Source organism: Prenolepis imparis, unplaced genomic scaffold (assembly GCF_030444845.1).
Source record: "Prenolepis imparis isolate NDT839.2.m4 unplaced genomic scaffold, iyPreImpa1.0 SCAF_11, whole genome shotgun sequence".
NCBI lineage: Eukaryota > Metazoa > Arthropoda > Insecta > Hymenoptera > Formicidae > Prenolepis > Prenolepis imparis.
The window spans coordinates 11,420,001-11,444,600 of NW_028141169.1; the positions used below are offsets into that span (position 1 = coordinate 11,420,001).

The following is a 24,600-nucleotide window of genomic DNA, read 5'->3' on the forward strand; positions in this document are numbered from 1 at the left end:
TTGAATTTGTCACGCGATTACAAAGAATTATTATACAACTATTTTATCCCTTTCTCTAAAAAAGGCATGTTATTGATATTATTGTTGCTTTTCCGCGATAATTGGCTTTCTTGATTCGCGTTGTGCGTTATATATTCATAGCATCGAGAGTTAAAATATTATTATTTTAATTATAATAATATGTTGCAAATAATATATGTTATAATATATACTTATAATATATACTTATTTGTCCGCGATTAATATTTTTTGACAGAAATCAGCTAATACTAATAACTGTCAAAAATATTAATCAAATTTAAAGTATTAATACATATTAATTAAAACATATTATTTCATTTAATTTTATTTTAGACAAACTGTTAAACTGCTAACCCTCGCGATGACAGCTCTCTCGATTTTATAAATATAACACAAATCAAGGCAATTAATCAACATCGCGAAAAAGAGATATATAACAGTACTTGCGAGAACTTAACTCGACTTAACATGCCTTTTTAGAGAGGGACTAAAACAACACAAGCACGCGCCATTCCTTGATTTTATGTTAAAAAGAATGATACAGAAATCAGCTGATAACTGTCAAAAAATTTTAATCGAGTTTAAAGAATTATAACATATTATTTACAACATATTACTATTTTAAATTTTATAACCTATTATTGTTTTAAAATTTAATTAGCAAATTAACGCTTTAATCAGCTGATTTCTGTCAAAAAATATTAATAACGCGTTAATTTGCTAATTAAATTTTAAAGTAATAATAGGTTATAAAATTTAAAATAGTAATATGTTGTAAAAAATATGTTACTCTATGCTTTATTCTCGATTAATATTTTTTGACAGAAATCAGCTGATAACTGTCAAAAATATTAATCGAGTTTAAGGAATTATAACATATTATTTAAAACATATTATTATTTTAATTTTTATAACATATTTTTATTTTAAAATTTAATTGACAAATTAACGCTTTAATCAGCTGATTTCTGTCAAAAAAAAAATTAATCGCGGATAGGGTAATTATAACATATTTACAACATATTAATATTTTAATTTTTTGATAGAAATCAGCTGACTAAAGAGTTAATTTGCTAATTAAATTTTAAAATAAAAATATGTTATAAGAATTAAAATATATAATAATGTTATAAATAATATGTTATAATACTTTAAACTCGAATAATATTTTTTGACAGAAATCAGCTGATTAAAGAGTTCATTTGCTAATTAAATTTTAAAATAAAATATGTTATAAAAATTAAAATAACAATATGTTTTAAATAATATATGTTATAATTCTTTAAACTCGATTAATATTTTTGACAGTTATCAGCTGATTTCTGTCAAAAAATATTAATCGCAGATAAGGCATTATAATGTATTATTTACAACATATTACTATTTTAGTTTTTATAACCTATTATTAATTTGAAATTTAATGAGCAAATTAACGCTTTATTCAGCTGATTTCTGTCAAAAAATATTAATCAGGTTTAAACAAACTTTACATAAAAATATCATTCTTTTTTATATATAAAATCGAGGAATGGCGCGCGCTTGTGTTGTTCTAGTATAAATTATTTTATATTATATGTATATATAATTATATATTTTTTAAAATATTTTTTCTAAAATACGAGTTTCTTTCTTTATTATAAAATTATTCTAATCAGTGAAATACTAATAGCAGTTGTTTTGTTCTAATAAAGTTAGTAATTATTTCGAAACATTTAGCGGAGCGAAGCTTTACGAAAACCAGAGAATCATTTCATAAATGTCCCTCCTCTTTCGTGTTTACGTAAGCTCATCGATAGTATGCGAAATCATCAACAATACATCGCTTATACAATCACGGGATTCGCTCTAATGAAAGGACCGAAACGTTCGCCGCGTAATTTCCGCAAGCACTAATTGTCCCATCAGAAATTGCGTGATTAGTTGCGATATTCGAGACTCTCTAATTACAATATTAACGACGGTGGAAAATATTTCTCGATTACACGTGTCGTGTATCGTATCGATGCAGTTTTATATCTGGCCTCTCTTTCTCTCTATTTTGTTCCGATATACTATATGTATATCGCAATGCTCGGTTGGATATCGCGTATAACCGGTTATGTTGCGTAGTCGTCACGAACAATACGCACTGGTTCGTCAAGGTGCAACTTGTAACGAGTCATAAAATGTAAAACGGAGTGGAAAAAAAATATTACGTCGATCCTGCCAGGATTCGAACCTGGAATCTTCTGATCCGTAGTCAGACGCGTTATCCGTTGCGCCACAGGACCATCTGATTACGAAATAATTTTAAACGATTTATCAAGGGCTAGAAAACTCACCAAATATAAATAAGAAATAGATATTTTCAGGATTTAATATAATAAATAATCATAAATAATAATAAATGAGAAATATAAGAAATAATCATAAATAATAATCAATGAAATATAATAAATAATCATAAATAATTATAATAAATAATTAATAATAATAACAACAAAGAAAGAGAAATAATAAATAAAAATAATAATAAATAAAGCCATAATTTATCACACGCAGTGGAACATCCCATATATCCCTAAAGATGACATTTAATAATGTATGCATGCATTTTGTAAAATTTTTTCGTATTGTTAATAAAATATATATATAAATATTATCATTTATATCGAGTTTCATAAGCGTCAGATTTGCGTAAAAAAATTCATTTATGAAAATTATTTCGTTTACTCTGGAGAGCAAAAATTTGTATCAATTATTAATATATATATAAATAAAAATAAATAGAGTATAAAATTGAAGTGACCGCGGATGTCCTAGTTTTCGAGGACATATCCTCTTTCGATGTCCTTCAGGATTTTCAGATCTGACCTAGTTTTGTGATTATATAGTTTGCAATGAAAGATTAAATGTATTGATGTGTTAAAGATTAAAAATAATAAAGATTAAATGTACCGATAACATTTCGCAATTAAGTAATCAGATATTTTTGTTAATTAGCTTTACGTTATTTTAAATTCCATTTATATACGTAATCTCGAAATTTTATTAAAAAAAAGTAAATCTATCAAATAAAAAAAGAAACTGTCAATAATTTATATATATATATATAGTTTCATCTCTCTTTATTTTAGAAAATATAAATATCTCAATTCCTTTCGCGCTGTCATTCATCCGGAATATTTATCAATCGCCGCAAGAATAAACTGAGGGAGGAAGGAAAGAGGAGGACTATAATTTATCTACGATATTTCACATATGGCCGCATATATAATATACAGCGACGTCGAGAATATAATAATAGACGTAGTTTAGGTTCCGATATATCGGACGCTCTAATTATTATCTCGTGTCTTTATATTCGAATTTAATGAGAAACCAAAAATAACCGAGAAAGGGTTATTAAATATCCCGAATGTAGTGTAAGCCTGATTATTTCATCGCTCGTTCGTTTTATGTCCAAATATATCCGTCTCTCGCTCGTTTATAAATCGCAAGACGTCCCTTTCCTTTCCCTTCGTGAGAGGCGAATATTTCACGGACACGTTGAATTACATTCGCACATCGATCTTGGGACGAATCGCTCGTTTTCGCGACGTGCAGCATCATATAAAACGCTTCGTTCAGTCGAACGTGTGTCGAACATAACGCAGATAGACACATTCAAGTTCCTGTATTTTTAAAGTCTCATAAAAAAGCTTCTTTACGATTAAACACAATCTATATCTTTAGCATATATATTATATTCTATTGGAAGATACTTAGTCATCTTTATTTATAATTCTCGCGTTTCTTACAATTCTTTTACTATTTTTTAACTTCTTTTTTAATTATTTTATTTATATATATATAAAATTTAAAAAAATATATAAATAAAACAATTAAAAAAGAAGTTAAAAAATAGTAAAAGAATTGTAAGAAAGGAAATAAATATATTTGTAATTAATATGTTGTAAATAATATGTTATAATGCCTTATCTGCGATTAATATATTTTGACAGAAATCAGCTGATAACTGTCAAAAATATTAATCGAGTTTAAGGAATTATAACATATTTTTATTTTAAAATTTAATTTGATAGATGTTTTTGATGTTGGCATTAATTATTATTGATATATCGAGATTGACAAAGTTAATCGTATGAAAATTAAATTACAAACAATCTAGTATTTATATTTAATCATTGATTAATGACATTAGAGTAGGATGCGTGATTTTTTTCGCGTATAAAGGCGATAAAGTAAAGTCCTATTTATCGCGATATCAGAGATATATAAGAAGAGGAACGCATCCATTTTCTCCGGAAGTGCGGCGAGATGTGTACGAGCGGCATTGTTTCTCGCGATTCATCTTCATATATATGTATACATACATATATCGAACGAGCTCGAGCGTGCTCCGGTTCTCGAAGTTCTCGATAGCTGTGTTCGACGAGTGTCACGTTTTTTAACGAACGTGCACAACAGTCGGTCGACAACGGTAAATCAATACGCGAGGATATAATTTTCAGAGAAATCCCTGTGTAATGAAACGCGAGCCAAGAGGAAGAGAGATAGAAAAAGACGAAAAGAGAGATCATAATTTAATTTCAATATTTATAGGGAGATTTAATCGTCTCGGTTCTTTCTGGTATATTTTTTCATTGCAAATTCGAATAAAACGTTGAGATAATAAATGGAACATCCAATACCGAAAGTTTATAATACAAATATGCAACTGACAAAGTTTATAATTATATTTTTCGCATCGTTGCGAATATTATATTCTGCATATAACTACGTTATCAGAAAAAATTCAGATTTATCAAGATCGATTTATATTAAATCTCCTTTTGTTTAAGATTATATATATTTACTAAATACAGATTTTATATTATTATTTTGTAAGCCGGTAAAAACCAGAGTGTACGAAGGAAGTCTCGTCTGATTTTTCTTTTCCTTTTTTTTCTTTCTTCCTTTTCTTTATTGAATAATAACTCCAAATTATACGGAAGGAAAAGTCTATAGGTTATGCGTGACGCGGACAAAATAAGGATAATCACGTAATTCCATAGTCTACAGTACAACGCCATTTCTTTTATGTAAGAATGTAAATAGCGATCGAGAAGAAAGAGAGAGAGAGAGAGAGAGAGAATTAGTGCAAAACTTCTCTTTTCCTTTTTTTTCGCCGCCTACATAAGAGCGGAGTCGATAAGCGCGCGCGACCGTATTTACGTCGCGGTATGTCACGTTGATAGTCCGTATGACGCGAAGCTCGCCGACTTTTCAAACATACGTCAAATTCTCCTCGCGATAAGAAAGATTACACATAATTCGACACTTACGATTAGCCGCGGGGAAATTTGGCGCGTCGATGTCACCCCGTGCGTTGATCGTCCTCCGAGAGAGTGAGAGAGAGAGAGAGAGAGAGAGAGAGAGAGACAGGAGAGGGTGTCCGCTCGCGCTGGTCTCCGATGGTCCGCACGTATTATATCCTCGCTATTTGTACACTATGTCGTAAAGATGCGCGACGGGACCTTCGATTCCGCGATCGCGAGCGTCGACGCGAATCACGTGGATCACATTCTCGCGCGCGTCCTGTTCAGAAAAATGCGAGCGCGAGCGAAACGCGCTGCGTAACTTCACGGACCGTCGTCGCGCTCGCCATTTTGATTTCACACTGACTGTTGTTTCGTCGCGATCGGCGAGGTGTCCTGCGCGACGCGACTCGACGGCGCATGCGCGTGACAGGTGGCCGCCCGGGTGTCACACCGTTCCGCCCCCAACGACGCGTTTCCGCAGGTGACGGGAGATTCTTGCGTTACCTGATCTGCTCTCTCTGTCTTACCGACGATAAGACTCCGCAGCCAGTGTCTCCCAACTCGTTACAATCTTATATTACACGAAGACATCGATATGTCGAAGATATATATAAGCAAATCTGTTATAAATCTATTTTGTTATAAATTTATTGTATTCGGATAACGAAATTCGATGAAACCTGCATTGTATTTCGAAGAATAGAAGTTTTTATCCTATCAGAATGCTATTGAGGATCGTCGGTTCTGAATAAATTTGAATGATTGTCACTGAAAAAATAATTAAAGATAACAACATTACTGATCGTCGGCTGTAAAGGCAAAAGTAATTGTGTTGCAATTTATCCAGTCATTGCTTTATTATCGAAAATAAATTTTTAATTATTAGTATGTATCAGTTGTTAGTAATATGCCAACAGATTAATCACGATGTAATAGATAATCATAACAAAAAGATCCGCTTTATAAATAATTTTAAAATTGAATTCAACTTAAAAATATAATACACAATAAAAACAAATGAAAATTAGGAATAAAGAAAAATAAACTATATTTCCTGTTAATAAAAATGATGACGTGTTGCATAATTTTTCTCATAATATCGAATAAATTGTTTTATTTGCAATTGTTGCATATTTACGTAAATTATAATATTTTTAATTATGAATTAGTAATTAGAAAAGCTTCCTAAAGCAAACAATATTGTTAAAATTTAAAAAAAAAAAGATGGCCCATGGGGGGATCGAACCCACGACCTTCGCGTTATTAGCACGACGCTCTAACCAACTGAGCTAATGGGCCTTTCTTACTAAAGGTTACTTGTGACAGCATTTTCTGTACAACTTTGCCATTCACTTCTTGTAAGAATAGTAAGGTATGTTTGTGCGAGTTTATATACATGATATACGTGTCGACAAAATCAAATAAATTGGCCCATGAGGGAATCGAACCCTCGACCTTCGTTAATTATTAAAGAACGACGCTCCAACCAACTGAGCTAATGGACCATATGATTAACTTATTTTCTAATCAATATTTTTATTGTTAGTATTCATTGTCAGAGCTAGTAAGAAACTTTAATAAGAATTCAATTTTATGAGATTAGAAATGTGTATGTATGAAGCAGAGATGACACAAACTTAAAGAGACTTAATTTATTTTCTTGGAAATTTTATCAATATTATTACGAGATTATCTCAATGGATTTATTTTCCATAGCTAAACAATTCTTTATCAATTAAAAATTATTTAAATTATTTAATTATTGAAATTATTAAAAAATATTACTTAAATTAAAAAAAAACAAAAAGGCTCGTATAATGCAACGCAATAAATAATAATAATGGAATATAGTGAAAGGCCAACTAACGAGCAAATAAATAGATATAATATAAAATAATAAATTCATTTAATCATGCTCTTAAAATTAATAACATGTAAATTCTTAACTTGTAGACGTTTCGACTTACTTAGTCTTCCTCAGTACAAATTCTAACTTAAACAAATGCTTTAATAATATAATAATTAAAGTATATCAAACGACCATGACGAGCGAAATATCATCAATATTTTAACATCGGTGTATTTTCTGAGAGGCACAGCAAGAATAACATTTCCCATCTTATCATTATGGAACGCTTTTGTTAGTAATGAGAGATTTTAAACCCATTCTTCGTTTGAAGGCGAGAAAGGATTTGTCCAAATTTTGTCAGTTTGAATGTATTTAGTTACAGTTTAATACAAAGATACAAAACCGGTCTGTTACTATGGAACTCGCATTTATATTGATTGACAAATACATTCAAACTGACAAAATTTGGACAAATCCTTTCTCGCCTTCAAACGAAGAATGGGTTTAAAATCTCTCATTACTAACAAAAGCGTTCCATAATGATAAGATGGGAAATGTTATTCTTGCTGTGCCTCTCAGAAAATACACCGATGTTAAAATATTGATGATATTTCGCTCGTCATGGTCGTTTGATATACTTTAATTATTATATTATTAAAGCGTTTGTTTAAGTTAGAATTTGTACTGAGGAAGACTAAGTAAGTCGAAACGTCTACAAGTTAAGAATTTACATGTTATTAATTTTAAGAGCATGATTAAATGAATTTATTATTTTATATTATATCTATTTATTTGCTCGTTAGTTGGCCTTTCACTATATTCCATTATTATTATTTATTACTTAAATTATATTATTAATTAAATTTTGGATAGATAAATTTTTGAAGAATAATATAACAATCTTTCGAATCCTCTTTACAAGTATAATACATTTTCTTCTTATCTCTATAAGTAATAAAAAAATTACATATCTAAAGATAATTGCGTGTATAATAATTACTTGAGTGGTTCTTTCTTTTACAATATCTCTTTCAATGTGTCGAAATTATATCTTCCTGCTCAACTTGAAGATAGCATATGGCTATATATATGCTAATCGTCGAAGTTGTTTGTGAAACGAGAGTATCTTTTCCTCCTTTTTTTTATCTCGTCAGCACCGATAATCCTTCACGCAAAAAAATTTTTAGATGTCGCAACAAAAATTATCGCTATTTTTTGATAGAATATCGTTTGTCACAGATAGAATTATCGTTTGTCACAGATAGAATTTTTTAGTTTTGTCTCTATCATTTAGATTGATTACGTGCAAAATATATACGATATTGCAATATGTGCTAAATCATTTGTCTACCACAGTTAATTTTTTGCACCTAAAAAATTTTTGCTACAATTGCAAAACCATTTTTTTGAGTGTTCATCTTCCAAACACATGAGAACAGTCGTCCTCATCCGAGAACTATTCATCGTTTGCGGAAAGAGTTCGTTAACCCTATATCGATTCCACTATTCATAGAAAAGACACAGGAACGGTCAATGGACTGCTGTTCGCTTCGATTGATATATGCATTACGTAGAGCACGGGTTAACAACAAGTCTATAACTGACTTTCTTCTTTTACAACTTATATATAAAGTGTAAATTGGTCGGACGTCAATGAATATCCATACATATGTTGCAAGGGCACCGCTGTAAAATCGAAAAGGTGCCCTTCGAGGACACCGAGTGCGATGCATTATTAATATATAATTCGCGAACTCGTAATAATTAACTAATTAATCCGAATCCTTTCTTTTAAATAAATATACGTTGAAAATTAAGATGGTTCTCTTATATATTATATCAAGATATGTGACATGTTAATGTGAGATTTTAAAAATAAGAATGCCATTTTTTTCAACTTGTAAAATGTAATTTAACAAGTTAATAATAAGTCGGCTGTTTTGTATGAAGAAGAAGAGAAACATCAGAAGAATATCAAGAAGAATATCACACAAACATTAAAAAGAAAAGGTGCGAGTTTTTATAAAGGCCGAATGCGCTGACATTAACATTATATGGACCATGATTTAAAGAATTTATACGCATTTTGCGTCATGTTTTCTACGTAGAGTTGTACGAAATGTATTGGGAAACCTTTATGACGTGTGAATATAAATGGAATAATAATTTAAAGAAAAAAAATTGTCTCTCCGCAATAAAAATTTCCGAAGAAGGTATTATTATACTGCTAAAACTACCTGTTATTTGCATGCATTTGAACATAAACTTTATAAAAATATATATAAAGAGGCAACTCTCATATCTCTATGTTGAGTTAATTTTATGGAAAAAGCGAGAACAAGACGTCACGTTTTTTCTTTATTTTACAATAGACAGTTGCGAGATCTAATGTATGCAAGGTAAGAAAGAAAATGACTCAACGTCTTTTTCTTCTCTTTCTCTTTCAGAAGGTTGGAAACAAGTATATATGGCTTAATGCTATGATTATATCTACACGCCTACGATTTTACACTGTTTCACAATGTTTCTTATTTGCATGCTTTGTGCCTAAAGCCGAATTATAAATTTCAACCTTTGAAATGAGAATTTTTTTTAAGTTTATTTTTATCGCTAATTCTTGAAATATGTTTTGATGAAAAACTTTATCTGCAAAAATGTCTGCATTGATTATATTTTATCCGTACGAAAGATGCTTGATTTAACGTAGTTCAAGAAAAGAGAATTTGTAAAAGTTTGCGAGGATAACACAGTTTATCACAGTCGTGTTAGCTATTTGCTATTTTCATTTGCCTCTTATTTTGTGCTGTAAATTTCTTAGAAATCACTATAATATTTTGTACAATGTCATAAAATAAGTATATATGTAAAGAGTATATATGTTTTATAAACGTACACAATAGAATTTGAAATATTGTATGAAGTAAATAATAAAAAATATAAAAAGAGAAAAGTTATAGTGATCTCGCGCTAAATTATTGTTTTGTGAACTAAGAATAAACTTATAAATTATATTTTTTTCCATTGTTCTCCCTACCAACAAAAAATATTATTAATGTGACATTAATTTTCAACGAGCTAACATCTTCATACATTTTATCATACATTTTATACTTTTTAAATAAATTTTATTGCGTCTTGCATCACTAATATTTTTCTAATCTTTTAAAAATAAAAATTATATACATTTTTCTAAATTTTCTTTAGGAGGATTTTGTTAGAAGGATCTTTAATTTTTCACAGATATGATTTTGCTCGAAGAACACGATTAGAACGAACATCACATTACGCATTATATATACATGTATATATAACACATTAATTTTTTTAAATAAAAAAAATATCGTAATTACATTATTTTATCTCACAATTAGCTAATTATGCAACGTTTCTTGAAAAACATGATTTTCTCGACAGATTGAGAGACGCGCAAAAAAATATATCGCCTTACGTTCTATTCAGAGATTTACATGTATAGAGACTTAATGTGCACTTATCGATCGATAAATGTTACGACCGAAAGGAATCAATAAATTGGAACACACTGTCCCGAGGTAGTCGCTTGTAATACCTATATCTCGTATGCAAAAGAATAGATGTAATATGAAAAAATATTCAGTCGCGAATTATATAACATATAAATGCGCGAGCTCATAATAAATAGTAGGTATACGGAAGGATGTATTATAATTTAACAATGTTTATACGTTTTGTTTCAAAATAAATAATGTATCAATGGCTTCCTCCCAACGATAATTGGAACGTATTAAAGCTTGAATTTAAAGAGAGAAGAGAAACGTGCATTTTCTAAAGTACGCATCGATTATTATAAAAACAACATTTTAAAATTATAACTGGTGCGTCTTTTTTTATAAAATTCTATATAATATATATATTAAAAGTGTTATCTATCCAACAAAAAAGGCCAAGAAATGCAAAATCATCTCTTTGAGTGTCAACTGATAAAACTCATTTAGATATATGCCTCACTGTCAGATACGATAGCCAGTACTGAAATAAATCTGCAAACCTTGTAATACATATTGTGTATGTTCAATATTAATAATATTACATTTACTAGAGTGCACATCATCGTGTATCACTTGTTCTGTGTCACATTATTTTAAGAAATATCGCAAACTTGCTATAATCTCTCAATATCAACATTATGCCGAACGATAACATGTAAGTAATTCATCACCGTGTATATAAATTATCTCTTTTATATATTATAACTATTTATTATAATATATACGCAAAAATGTGGAGAGAATGAATTTAACACTGATATCGATGAGATTGATTAATTAGTATCTTTCGATCGTCGTATCGATATAATTATTCTTTATTTTAGAAAATAATTTATCTGTTACTATTACTTATTTACGATTATGTCTTATTGAAATGTGAAATATGATTCATATACAAATTTGATACAAAAATAACATCTATCAATCTCGGATGTTTGTAAATACATTTTAACACAAGATATAAAATCGATATAAAAGTAGTCAGTCAGTTTTATAAAACGCAAATACAGACATATTAATATTATTGATCACGAAAAAAAAGCGAAAACTATTGATTCTAAATAAATATAATTACGCAAACAATGGATGACTGTGTTAATTTCGTATTGTAATTTTTTTAAATTAACTACACGATATTTTACTTTATTCCATTCTATTCTAATCTTACTTAATAATTAGTGATTAAAATGAAATAATCAACCGAAAAAATATTAAAAAATGGATAAAGACAGTAAATATTGTCATAATTAGCTAAATATTAATTTCAAACATTGAGTTAATTATGATAATTAAGAAGTGTCATTATAAATTACTATACGTTCAAAATTATTATATAATTATTATACGTTCAGCTGTATTCAATTATAAGCCATACGTCACGCTTTGAATGTAAAGGAAGGATGAATGAATAAATTCATATAAATATTTTGTTCATTCATTCGTATAAAGAGATTCAAATTGCATTTGTCAAAGTAAGATCTTGTGACATATCTATGCACTTTAAACTTGAGTTTGTAAATATTCTTTCATTTTCAAATGACAGCATATCAGCGACATTGTTGTTGCTCACTTTGACTAGCTAAAGATTAAGAGATTAAAAAAATAAGTAAACAAAATCCTTTTGTGCGTGTGTATGCACGTGTGTGTCAAACAATTTCTTACGTAAGTGCATATATTTAAGCAAATGTAAGCAGTAACTTATTCTTCCGATGACAAAGAAGTGTTTTTACGTTTCTCTCGTACTTTGTGTTCTCATCGATAACGATCATGTAATGATCTTAGTAACTAATGTATTCTTAAAGCTAGTAACATATATTTATGCACATTAATGTATCAATTTCTCGTGTCATAAATTTCTAAATATTTTTCAAGATAAAAAAATTACGGAATATCGTTGCATTAAATCGAAATAAATTAGACTGACATCCCGAATATAAAAAAATAAGAATATGTAAAAATAAACTTCAAAGAATAAAAATGAATTTTAATGAGACAAGAATGTACAATAATCAAAAATGTAACTAATGTAAAAAAAATAATCTAAATAAATATTCCTCGTTCGAATTAATTTTAATTAATTTTAATTAGTATAAATTAATGTTAATATATCTCTAAACATTTTTTTATATATCTATTTCAATTATATGCTCTTCAAGGTCTCCTTCATTAACGGATAATTAATTAAAAATTTATCACATGTCATAGTATAAATTAATTTTAACCAATATATCTCTAAACATTTTTTTATATATCTTTTTCAATTATATGCTCTTCAAGGTCTCCTTCATTAATGGATAATTAATTAAAAATTTATCACATGTCATTAGTTATGTTCAGACAGGCTGCATGCATGCATTCGACCGGATCTCGTTCGGTTGAGGCAGCCGGCCTGCAGCCGGCTTGTTGCACGCATATTGCGGAACGAAAGTGAGATTGCGTAAACGCTCCCGAAAGCAATCCGTTTGGAGCGAGGAGGAATCGCGCGCAAATCCGATCTCGCAATTTTGTTTTCGCAGGAAGGATGCATTCCGGCGTGTCGGCGAAAGTGTGTGCAGGCGTTTAAAGTTTATAAAATCCAAAGAAAAAAAATGTCTTCCTATACGCAAGTATAATTATTATAAGACTTCATATCTACGTTAAAAAAGTTTATTAAAAATCTCCACTCGGAGAGGGTGATTTTTCACGCGAAGCTGCGCTCTTCAAGAACTGCTCGCACGTGATTATCTTGGAAAGAGACCTAGAGTTTCATCAGTTAACAGAATCTATGAAGATATCTTCACATATAGTGAATCCCCTTCGAAGGGATGATTAAATCGGGCGATCGCTTGTCTATTTAAAGAGCAGCTGCACGAAGAGAAAGAGAAAGAAATCGTCTCTCTTTCCCTGCAACGTCCTTTCATAAACTGTATATGTGACACAAATAGTTGCTCGATGAAGTTTACGGAGAATTTTCCGTCACCCCGGGGTTTCTCAGGTCAATATTCGAGGAGAAGGAAATACTCGCATCACGCGACTTCAATTTCTCCGGGAGTCGTCATAATTTTTCCTCGAGCTCTCTAGAAGCTACCCTAGGCTCTTACGACGATGCTCTACTGGCGGAAGTGCGGACGCGTACCCGAGCGGTCACCCACCCAACCAACCACCCACCCATCACCCATCCAGAGACGGGGCTTCGCTTTAATAGACGTTTTCTACTGTACGTTGATAATGGTTGCGGTCGTCTTATAGTCAGACATCTCTGACAACGGCCGATGGCTCTACACTCACGCGCCGACCAGCTGTCGCGATTGTAGTGGTGATGGAAAATTCGTACTGCTAGCGGTCAGAGAAGCTCTATAGCTGAACGTGGTTTAGTCGCGATCCGCACACGAACGGCGACGGTTCGTAATTTATCGAAATTCGTCCGCGTCGTCCTCATCGTGCTCTCCCAAGCCAGATTTCAAGGGTTGTTCGTCACTAATAAGAGTGAGTACTCGGGCATAATTTTAAAAATTTTCTCCTTGCCAGAGGAGGCAGGAAAGAGGGACTGAGGGACTGAGGGAGGGCATGATCTGTTCAAGTATTAAAAAATTCGGAAACTAGCTCTTTTTTTTCAAAGAATGCGAAATTAAAACTCGATTTTGTATTTTGTATTATGAGATTAATCTCCCGACAAAGTATATATCCTATATATATTTATATGTAGAACAATTTGCCGATTATTACGCGTTTTTATTATTCTTAACTGGTCGTATCAAACTGATTCTTTCAAGAAATTGCAGTCCCTTGTCTGTCTCTAATAATCTTGACAAACGCAAGCAGACGTGTCGCAAGAACTACGCAAGATATGAGTTATAAACAGCGTGTACAGTGTGCAATTCTGTTCTTTGAACCCATCCTCTCTACTTGTTTTCAATTATTCTGATAAGCAATTATATTATAAATATATCCTTTGGATTGGAAAATAATCACTTTTGAAGTTCTTAATATTCTTCTCGATCAATCAATGTTAATTAAAAATTTTATTAATGTATAGTTTGTTTAAAATTAAGTAAACTATGCAAATTAAATAAAATTAGGTATTTTTATTCATTTTTAATGCTGAGCAATACTTTAACTTGCGGAAATTTTTGAATTCGTATTAGCCGAACATCAGTAAATAGAAGAGAAAAACATAAACATAGCTTGTCCTATGTTATATACACAATACGCAACCAATTTCAGTGATTTGTATCTCTTATAAAGGTAATACTTTTTAACGAAACGTAAATATTTGTGTTTAGAAAAAAAATAAAACAAGATATAATAAGAAATTATCTAATCAATATCATCATTATTGAAAAGAAATCGATAAGTATAGAATTGATAAATTAATCAGCTGCGACATAAAGATAATGAAAATATAAAAATATGATCTGTATCGAGAGTTTGTCGGATATTCAAAAATATAAAATTTATTTATCAAAAAAATATTAAATATCAAAGAGATGTTTAAAATTTCTAGTTGATTATTTAAAGAAGTTCATTATCTGAACATCTTTATTCTCCGACTTTAATTCGAATAATAAAAGTTCTATATTGTATTAAAGCACTGAAACGTCGAATTAAATAAAATGTTCATAAAGTCGAAAATTAACTTTATATTTTTCAAAGAAGAAAGTCTATCGCAAATCTTAAACAGGTAGCATTCTAAAACAATTGCTTGTGTGTGTATTCCATAATTTTTCTATTCGTTTTTATATTTCACGCTGACATAATTATAGACAGACATTGCTTGTAATAGCCTAATTACGTGTAACAAAAGAAATTTATAACATACATGCATATGTGAGGTAATCTTGAACTTTACAAATTTAATCAAACATTATAAATATTTCGAATTTTAAAGACTGAAGAAAAACTTTTATGCAAAACTAGCGGCATTCAAAGTCTTTAAATATTCATTTTTCGATAATTTTATGTCATTTTCATTTTTCACTATACACATAAATCTGCATTGTAATACATTAATTAGACAGACTACAAATTTTATGGTATAATAATGAAATAAATAATTTTTTATATTATTTTTTTATTATATTATATAAAAAAAATTCTATTTTTGACACTCGAGAGACATAATTTTAACGTAATATCAGAATCATCCAAAAAAGGAATATTGGATTGGAAAAAAAGGGTCAAGGCAAAAAAATAAAAGAAAGCAAGGCTGCTCCATTTAGGCATGAATATATGAGAGGAGAACGTTCTCAAGTAATTCTGCGTCTGGTCCAGACAGACTCCGGTATATTCGCAGAGCCGAAGAATGTGTATATGGGAGGGTGGGAAAAACTCATCTCATTCGCTATCTTCAGGGTCAAGATTGACCACATAAAATGTAGCTCTATCCTGGCACCTGCAGCATTTGTACGAAACACAGTGTTTGTTGTTATGATTTCAAAGTACTGATCGCAACAACACAAAAAAGGGACGTTTTTAAATACAATTAATTATTTAGAAGAGAATCTGCAGATTAACTGAAAGAATTTTTTGACAAATTAGATCGCGAAAAAAGTATATTGTGTAAATTATTTATTTTATATATATATGTATATAAAGGATATGCGAAAAGTTCCGGAATGGTCTAATATTTCGGAAAAGAACCATTTTACAAAAAAAATGTTTTAAACATAAATTGTAATGTTTAAAAGAATCCATTTTGCGGTTTGAACGGTTTGACTCTAGATGGCATTCCCAAGATCATATCAAGATTTTGAATTGTTTGAATTAATATTTTTTAAATATGATTTTTTATATATTCGATTCCTCGCAATATTTTGCATAAAGTTATAAAAATAGTATGGTCAAAAAGTGAATAGTTTATGAGATATTTTATATTTTAATTTGACAATAGTCTTATATAAATTATGAAGTATCTCATAAAATATTCATTTTTCGATGATCTTACGTCAATGTTGTTATGCACAAAATAATGAGAATCAATTGATATAAATAAAATAGTTGTTTTCAAGAAAAAGTAAAAAGTGGCTGCTAGTTGCAAATTATAGACTTTCCTCTTACCAATTAATATATATATATATATATATATATATATATATGTGTATAATAGAAATATTATATATATATATATATATATATATATATAATATTTCTATTATACAACAGATATTCAATTTTTTATTATGCGCGTTGAAGCATATTTAATATGCTTTTATAATTAATACAAAATATTTTTCACAAGAGAGATATTTATACTGCATTTTATTTGCTATAGTAATAAGAATATGGAAATAATGATAATAATTGTTATGGCTATTTATTATCGAATAAAACATAAACGCTCGATTGCCATTGAAACTATATCATTATTAATAATATATATTTAAAAATACGATTTATATTCATTATAGAAAAACATATAATGAGTGAATATATCTATTGTATAATATTTTTATTAATTATTAACATTTTTATATATTAGCCTATATGTAGAATACACTCATTGTCAATCCTGATTGGAGAAAAGATCTCTTATTTGTTTAAACTTGTTGATAGAAAATTAAAATTCAGACACGTTTATTACAGACTTTTCGTATACTATACATTCAAAGAGATTGACAAGCGTCTTGTCACTCAAACGTGCCGTACCATCGTGTGACCTTGCATTTTGAAACGTTCATGGGATCGCGTGATTAATCACTTTTTCTGCGTTTCCGAAGCTTCAGATAATGTTGATGTCAGTTTTTAAAAAATGTTAATTAAAAAGACGTTAATAAATATAACGTCGAACTGCCGACCATTAATAAAAAAATTTGTTCTATTATTTAAAATTTTTATTTAATTACTATTAAACTATTTAGCATTTAATTATTTATTTAATAAATAAAAAATTTTAAATAATATAGTTTATAAAACAGTATAACGCGACAAGTACAAATTGCAAATATAAGCAAAGATATTTTTGGAATGCGTATATAAATATTTACTTATTTATATAAAGATATTGTATATTGAATTCATTCTCAACAGAAGACTTAAAAGTATGTCTCTCAAAGAATGAGATTTAAAAAAATACATTCGCGTTTAAATATTATCGTATCGATATTAAATAATATCGTAATTAAATATTATCGTATAATGAGATTAAAAAAATACATTCGCGTTTAAAAATATTTTCTTGCTTTTTTCTCTATCTACTTCGTAATCGAAAATATAATATACATGATTGAAAAAATCTAAATATATAAGAAAAATAAAATTAAGTTAGTTGACAATGTACTATGTTAGGTATGCGAGATAGGTGTAACAATAATGATCTCATCGTGCGTTTGCGTATCACGATATGCGACACGCAATCAGTATATACTGACCACGATTACTGCAGTAACCTAGTTTCTTCCAACGAGATAGAAGGTCGAATGCACTTGTAGATCTAATATTTCTAAAACTGTCACATTACATAAAAAAATATAAAAAAAGTTTAGAGAAGAGAATTCAGTAACGCACATAAGGATCACTCGAAGTCTAATATAGTAGCAGACTCTATAATATCATTCTGATTCTCAGCTGTAATGGTAAGTAAGTTGTAATAACAATTTAAGTTTATTCCAAAGTTCAAGAATCATTAAATACCAGCGATTTCTTCACGCGCGTTTTAAAAATGCGTGCTAATAAAAAAAAGGCTTTATTGGCAATTTTTACAAATCATCTCTGTGAACGACAACAATAATATTAATCATTATAAAATCTAATATTTCTAAAACTGTCACATTACATAAAAAAATATAAAAAAAGTTTAGAGAAGAGAATTCAGTAACGCACATAAGGATCACTCGAAGTCTAATATAGTAGCAGACTCTATAATATCATTCTGATTCTCAGCTGTAATGGCAAGTAAGTTGTAATAACAATTTAAGTTTATTCCAAAGTTCAAGAATCATTAAATACCAGCGATTTCTTCACGCGCGTTTTATGCTAATAAAAAAAAGGCAATTTTTACAAATCATCTCTGTGAACGACAACAATAATATTAATCATTATAAAATATAAGAGTGTCATTCTGAGATTGAGACTGACATATAAATTAATGTACAATTAAAAAAGAAATAATGAAGAGACGTAGACCGGACGTAGAATCTTAATAATTACATTCCTATCAAAATAAATTTCCTTTATGATTCGCAATGTGCAACTTGTTATTATGACTAATGTAAATTCCTCCTGCGCAGAATGAATATTATATAACACAATGCAGACGTATATTAGAGTGATGTAATATGATAATATATATAATATCCTTATTACTAAATTTAAATTAATATACAGAGCAATTATATACGTGTGCACGCAAAAAAAGTTAGAAAAGATTATTTCAAAATTCTTTCCCTCCTATAAAAAAAAATATGACTAAAAAGAAGTGTATCATCTTTCTATTGTTTCTGCGAAGAAATAGAGGGAAAGAGAGAGAGAGAGAGAGAGAGAGAGAGAGAGAGAGAGAATGCTGAATTAAATAAATTAACCATTAATCTCTTTCGATTCTTTCTAAGAAGTAATGTATTTTATTATTCTGACACAAAGACTGAAAAACTCTATATCCATCATAAAAAAATTAAGAAATTATTAGTTCTAATACAAAATTACTAGAAAAATTTATATAAATTATTATTATTATATTGAGAAAAATATATTTAAATACGATATTTTGAATAAGAATTATTTTTCTGTTCCACTATTCTATTTTAATCAAATAAATTTAGAGCAAAAACACATCGTGATTAGCTGTATCACGACGGAGCCACATTATACGACAGATGCAAAAGAATATAATCGCATGGAGAGAGAGTGGTATCGCGCGCTTAAACTGGTTATAACGCCGACAGCGATTTGTATGTTACTTCATTGCGTATTATTATGTTGAAACATGACCTTATTTACACCAGATTACTTCTATGTATATATGATTTTCAAAAAAGAAACTTATTAACTTATTTGAAACTCAAATTAATATTCAAACAAATTGACATTCAAGGTATCTCTCCTATTTTATTCTCTACAATTTTTCAAAGAGTTATGCAGAATAAACCGTAATTACATAAATTCACACATACATTTGAAGCACATTTGTTGTACAGATAGTTGTTAGATGCTCTATTATAGTTTTGATAAATTCTTTGCATTGCAAAAAAAAAATTATTAACAATCATTTGATAATATTATTAATATTATAATACTATTATTGATTATAATAAATTATAATCAAAATTTTGTTAATTTTGCAGATCGATATATCAGATAGCCATGGTTAAAGCATACAACGGTGCGTTGGTCCTGGCGGATGTCTTACTACTTATTTTGAAGCTCTTATATTACATCTGCGAAAGCGTGTATAAATTTTTCATCCCATCAGAAGAAAAGAGCGTAGTTGGTGAGATCGTTTTAGTATGTATCGACTTCACAATATATGTGCATTACTAATATTATATATCAATCATCAACCTATATAATACTTAATCCATTCGGTCTCAGTCTTGTAATTTCTTGTCAGAAGGTGGGGATTCCTCTACGAGTATCTATTGTATTATTTTTTTAGTTTTTGCACATACATGGGACTTACAGTTTATACTGATTCATAAAGATTGAAATAAGAAGAAAAATTCTGCAAATCAATAGAATCTTTGCTTAAATTAACTGGAAAAAAAAAAAAAAAAAAAAAAAAAAAACATGCATATCTTTTTCTTCACGTGCCATGCCCGTCTTCCGGACGTAGGCGACTTCTCTTTCATATACATGTGTTGCGCATATGGATTATACACATTGTATATGGGACCTACAGTTTAAACACCGGTTCCGAACGGCCATGATCCTTGTTTATCATTTTTTAGAGAAGTGTTCTGCATATAGATGATGATATATTGATCATTAAACGATGAATAACGTTAAAAAGAGTTGTAAATAACTTTTTTCTGTTTACAAGAAGCTCTTTGTTATGAATATATAAATGCATACTAATTATTCCGCTCGATTCAAGAATTAATTATGACGAGAGAGATTGCAATTCGTTATATTCGTATATTTTGATAATAATTCTAAAATAACATATTCTTATAATATAATAAATTGTAATAAAAATAACAAAAAATAAATGTAATTATCACGCATTATTCGTCTAATAAGTTCGCTCGTAATTAGCTAATTTTAATGTTCTTTTCTAAAAATATACGTGATGCAAATGTAATTTAATGCATTATAGTTGTATGGAATTAATTTATAAAATTATATATAATTTTTACTTTTTGCTTCAATCAATTTTAAGACAAATATGGAATGGAAGCAAATTAATGTTCCCATTTATGATAAAATAAATGACATTTAACATCTTATCTTTGTCTCTGGAAAGGATAAAAAGTAATATGAAAAGATGTAGAAATTATATGTAATATAATCACATGTATTACATTTTATCACGCTTCTCTATACAGATAACCGGCACGGGTCATGGGATCGGAAGAGAATTGGCACTCCGTTACGCATCTCTGGGTGCAACGGTGGTATGTTGGGATTTGAATCAAGTATCAAACCAGGAGACGTTGAATCAGATAAAGAAGGCGGGAGCAACCGCAGCATACACGTATCAGTACGTATCGTTTTATTCTCGACAAGAGCTATATATATGATAGAAATTAAAATTTGATATGGAACAAATTTGATCGAGTTCTAACGAAGCACCTTTATCTCGTTATACGCAGATGCGACGTGTCGATCAGGGAACAGGTCCTTAGCACAGCCGAGAAAGTCAAGAAGGAAGTCGGTAATGTTACTATTTTAGTTAACAATGCTGGTATAATGCCCTGCCACGCCTTCCTCGATCACACGAGCGATGAAATTAGCCGGATCTTTGACATTAACGTGCTGGCCCACTTCTGGGTAAATTAATAAGAGAGCTAATATATGAAAGTTAATTGAACATACACATGAGCCCGATAAAAGTCCTTTTATATATATATGTATATACGCGGGTGGTATCTCTTAAATAGAAATAATCTAAAATTATTATATCTAAGTAAATAATTTAAGTAAAATATTTTTTACTCGCAAGCTATATATTTTTTATAATATTATTTGTGTTTTATTATTGTCTCATATTATATTTCAGATGCTGCAAGCGTTTCTGCCGAGCATGATCGAGAAAAATTATGGCCACATCGTTGCGCTCTCATCATTGGCAGGAATCGGTGGCCTTCCGAATTTAGTTCCCTATTGCGCTTCGAAATTTGCAGTTCGAGGTAAACGAGTTCGCATTCAATTCAATTTTAATATCGCAATCCTTAATCTTACGTATCATGTCATGCGAATATTGCAGGGCTTATGGAATCGATTAGCGAGGAATTACGAACATCCAGCAAAGGAAAATCTTTAATCAAATTCACCACTATTTATCCGTACATGGTAGACACCGGACTTTGCAAGAATCCGAAAATAAGGTAAGATTATCTACGAGAAAATGAAACGTGCATATGCATACAAAGAATGTAGTTACAAAGGATATTTTGCAATACACGACGATGTAATTCTGCGTCATTTACGTGCTTATTATCGATAATTGTGCTATGTGTACGATTGCATAAAAAATAATTATGTGCAAGACTGATTCGTAAAATTGTATCTTTCGCGATATATTTGTAAATCACAATGATAAGTTACGCGTGTGGATACGCACGAGTATAATTATCTACACATCTATTAATTATAACTCGTATAACTTTTATAACTACTTATACTTTCTTTTACACGCAGACTAAATTTTTGGATGCGAGGTGAGCTATTGCGATTTTCTTGTAATAAAAAAAAAAAATGTATGGAACACACGTATGAGACACAAAATTAATTTAGAATCGGTTTACTTTATGTCTTACGTCAAAAGCACACATGCACTTTTTCTGTGAAATAAAGTTTATAATATTTTTTATTATCAAAATAACGGTAATTATTCTAATTTCAATAGGTTTCCGAGTGCCATGCCTTTGGTCTCACCGGGGGAAGCAGCATCCCAAATAATCTTTGCGCAGAGGCGCGGCTACCGAGAGAGATCTGTGCCTGCAATGTGGCTGACATTGAACATAATATTAAGGTAAAATCCTTGCGAAATTTCCGAATACATTATATATAAAGATCTTAATATTTGAAGTTACAAAAAGTTAATAACGTAAAAAGGCCGTCAAAAACAAATTGATATCTCTGTAGAAAAAAAAGAGAGGAATAAAAAAAGAGATGCATAGCAAAAGTCAATTTGACTCATTTGAGATGAAATGAAGGATATAATATATTTAGTAATCGTTACCAGAATTTTTTCATAACATATATTGCAAATTGTCAATTTTTTTCGTTAATATGCTTGTCACAGTTTTCTAAGGAGACGTTAAATAAATGAAGATAAGAAAAGCGATACGTGTCGAGTATAGTATTCATATTATAATTTTTTTCAGGAATTTGCCCGACAACGCGTTATACAATATAATAGACTTCTTCGACAGCGGCGTCGAGGCAGAGAGCTAATAGATACAGGAAACGCTCATACATATATATATGTATAAAAATAATCTAAAAAAACAAATTTATGAATAAATTTTTTTATACAATTGTCTATTATGTTACTACATTATTTATAAGAAATAAGCAAATCGATATTGTCAACGATTTGCAAACCGATTAATGGTTTTTATATATTGTTAAAATACGTTCGAAGTAAAAGTGTTTAGTTTTCTTTATTTCTCTTTCCGGTACTTCTACTATTCTATATGTGAATAAAAATAATTATTTTCATTAATTAATCGTAAATAATTAATTGTTGTAAACAGAGGTAATGTGTGTAAACGCCCAAGTGTAGATGTTTTATACGTATAATGCTAAACAGGATAAGTATTGTAAGTAAATCTTCTTTAGAATGTATCTCAAATGTATCATGTAATTAAAAAATAAGATAAAGCATTTTTACTGTGAAAAAAAACATGCGACAGAGCGTAATATATATATTAATTGGTGATATAACTATTCTTTTATATATACATATAATTGTCTGTGAATGATTATTTGCGATTTGATAATGTGTATTTCCTATCGATAATGTAAATTTCAGAAGGTTGATAATTCAATGTATTCAGAGTTCGATCTATTATTGCACATTTACTATAAAAAGTAAAAAAATCAGAGATAAAAAAGATTTTATATATAGATATAATCAGTTAATTTTATATAACAGTATAACATATATCCATATTGTACGCACATATTCTATATCAATCAATTGCACGCGCAATTTCGATGCAACATTCATTCATGCTGTATCGAGATATAAGTTCATATTTAATAATTTGTCTATTACATTTACTGTATGTTTTTGCCAAATAATTATTAATTAATTCAAACATTAGAAATATTGTAAAAATAAGAAACTATAATTGTTAAGTTAAATAAATAAACATTTCACTATAAAAGAATTAAAGATTGTTTTTATTGTATTTGTTTTTAAAATTTCTGTTTCTGTAATTATAATATTCGTGAAAAAGAAAATAAGACAGAACAAAAATAAGATGTGTGTGTTTCTATTTCATATCTTAATATATATATATATATATATATATATATATATATATATATATATAAAATAGAAACATAATCCTTAGCTAATCATGTATTAAATGCAAGTTTTTTTATTTTAAAATTTAAATATAAAGCATAGAGAATTATAAAGATAATACAATATCTATACAAATGAGAAAATTAAATAAATTATAGAAAAGTGTTTCATGTTTCATTATTTAAACGTCGAGATGCGCAGCTAAAAAAAATATGAGTAATATTTTTTAATGTTCTACGACGAAAAAAATATCACGTTGCATTTATAAAATTCAGTGAGAGACTTTTAAAAAATACATTTAGAAAATTAAAA

General features: G+C 29.2%; 2 protein-coding genes and 2 non-coding genes across 6 annotated transcripts in view; 1 reads left to right on the forward strand and 3 right to left on the reverse strand.

Moving 5' to 3' along the window:
- LOC145943307 (uncharacterized) overlaps positions 1-24,600 on the reverse strand; it is a 64,255-nt gene that overhangs the window by 22,814 nt on the left and 16,841 nt on the right. The window contains exon 1 of one of the 2 annotated variants that reach the window (XM_083050808.1): positions 5,328-5,668. The exons of the other annotated variant lie outside the window; for it this stretch is intronic. The gene's annotated coding sequence lies outside the window, so the exon portion shown is untranslated. Of the gene's footprint in view, positions 1-5,327; positions 5,669-24,600 lie in introns of those variants that run through there. 2 annotated transcript variants of the gene reach the window in all.
- Positions 2,219-2,291, reverse strand: Trnar-acg (transfer RNA arginine (anticodon ACG)). The gene has a single exon. It is a non-coding gene; the product is annotated as a tRNA-Arg (tRNA).
- Positions 6,529-6,602, reverse strand: Trnai-aau (transfer RNA isoleucine (anticodon AAU)). Its single transcript has one exon. It is a non-coding gene; the product is annotated as a tRNA-Ile (tRNA).
- LOC145942590 (short-chain dehydrogenase/reductase family 16C member 6-like) lies at positions 11,219-23,641 on the forward strand. 2 transcript variants are annotated; one of them, XM_083049456.1, is made up of 8 exons: positions 11,219-11,334; positions 19,934-20,093; positions 21,134-21,288; positions 21,401-21,578; positions 21,808-21,937; positions 22,015-22,135; positions 22,657-22,782; positions 23,138-23,641. In XM_083049456.1, the coding sequence occupies exons 1-8, from the start codon at positions 11,318-11,320 to the stop codon at positions 23,205-23,207; spliced, it is 957 nt and encodes a 318-aa protein (XP_082905582.1). In that variant the 5' UTR covers positions 11,219-11,317; the 3' UTR covers positions 23,208-23,641. The 2 variants fall into 2 exon arrangements, with proteins under 2 accessions (XP_082905582.1, XP_082905583.1); XM_083049457.1 differs by lacking the exon at positions 11,219-11,334 and adding an exon at positions 13,915-14,144.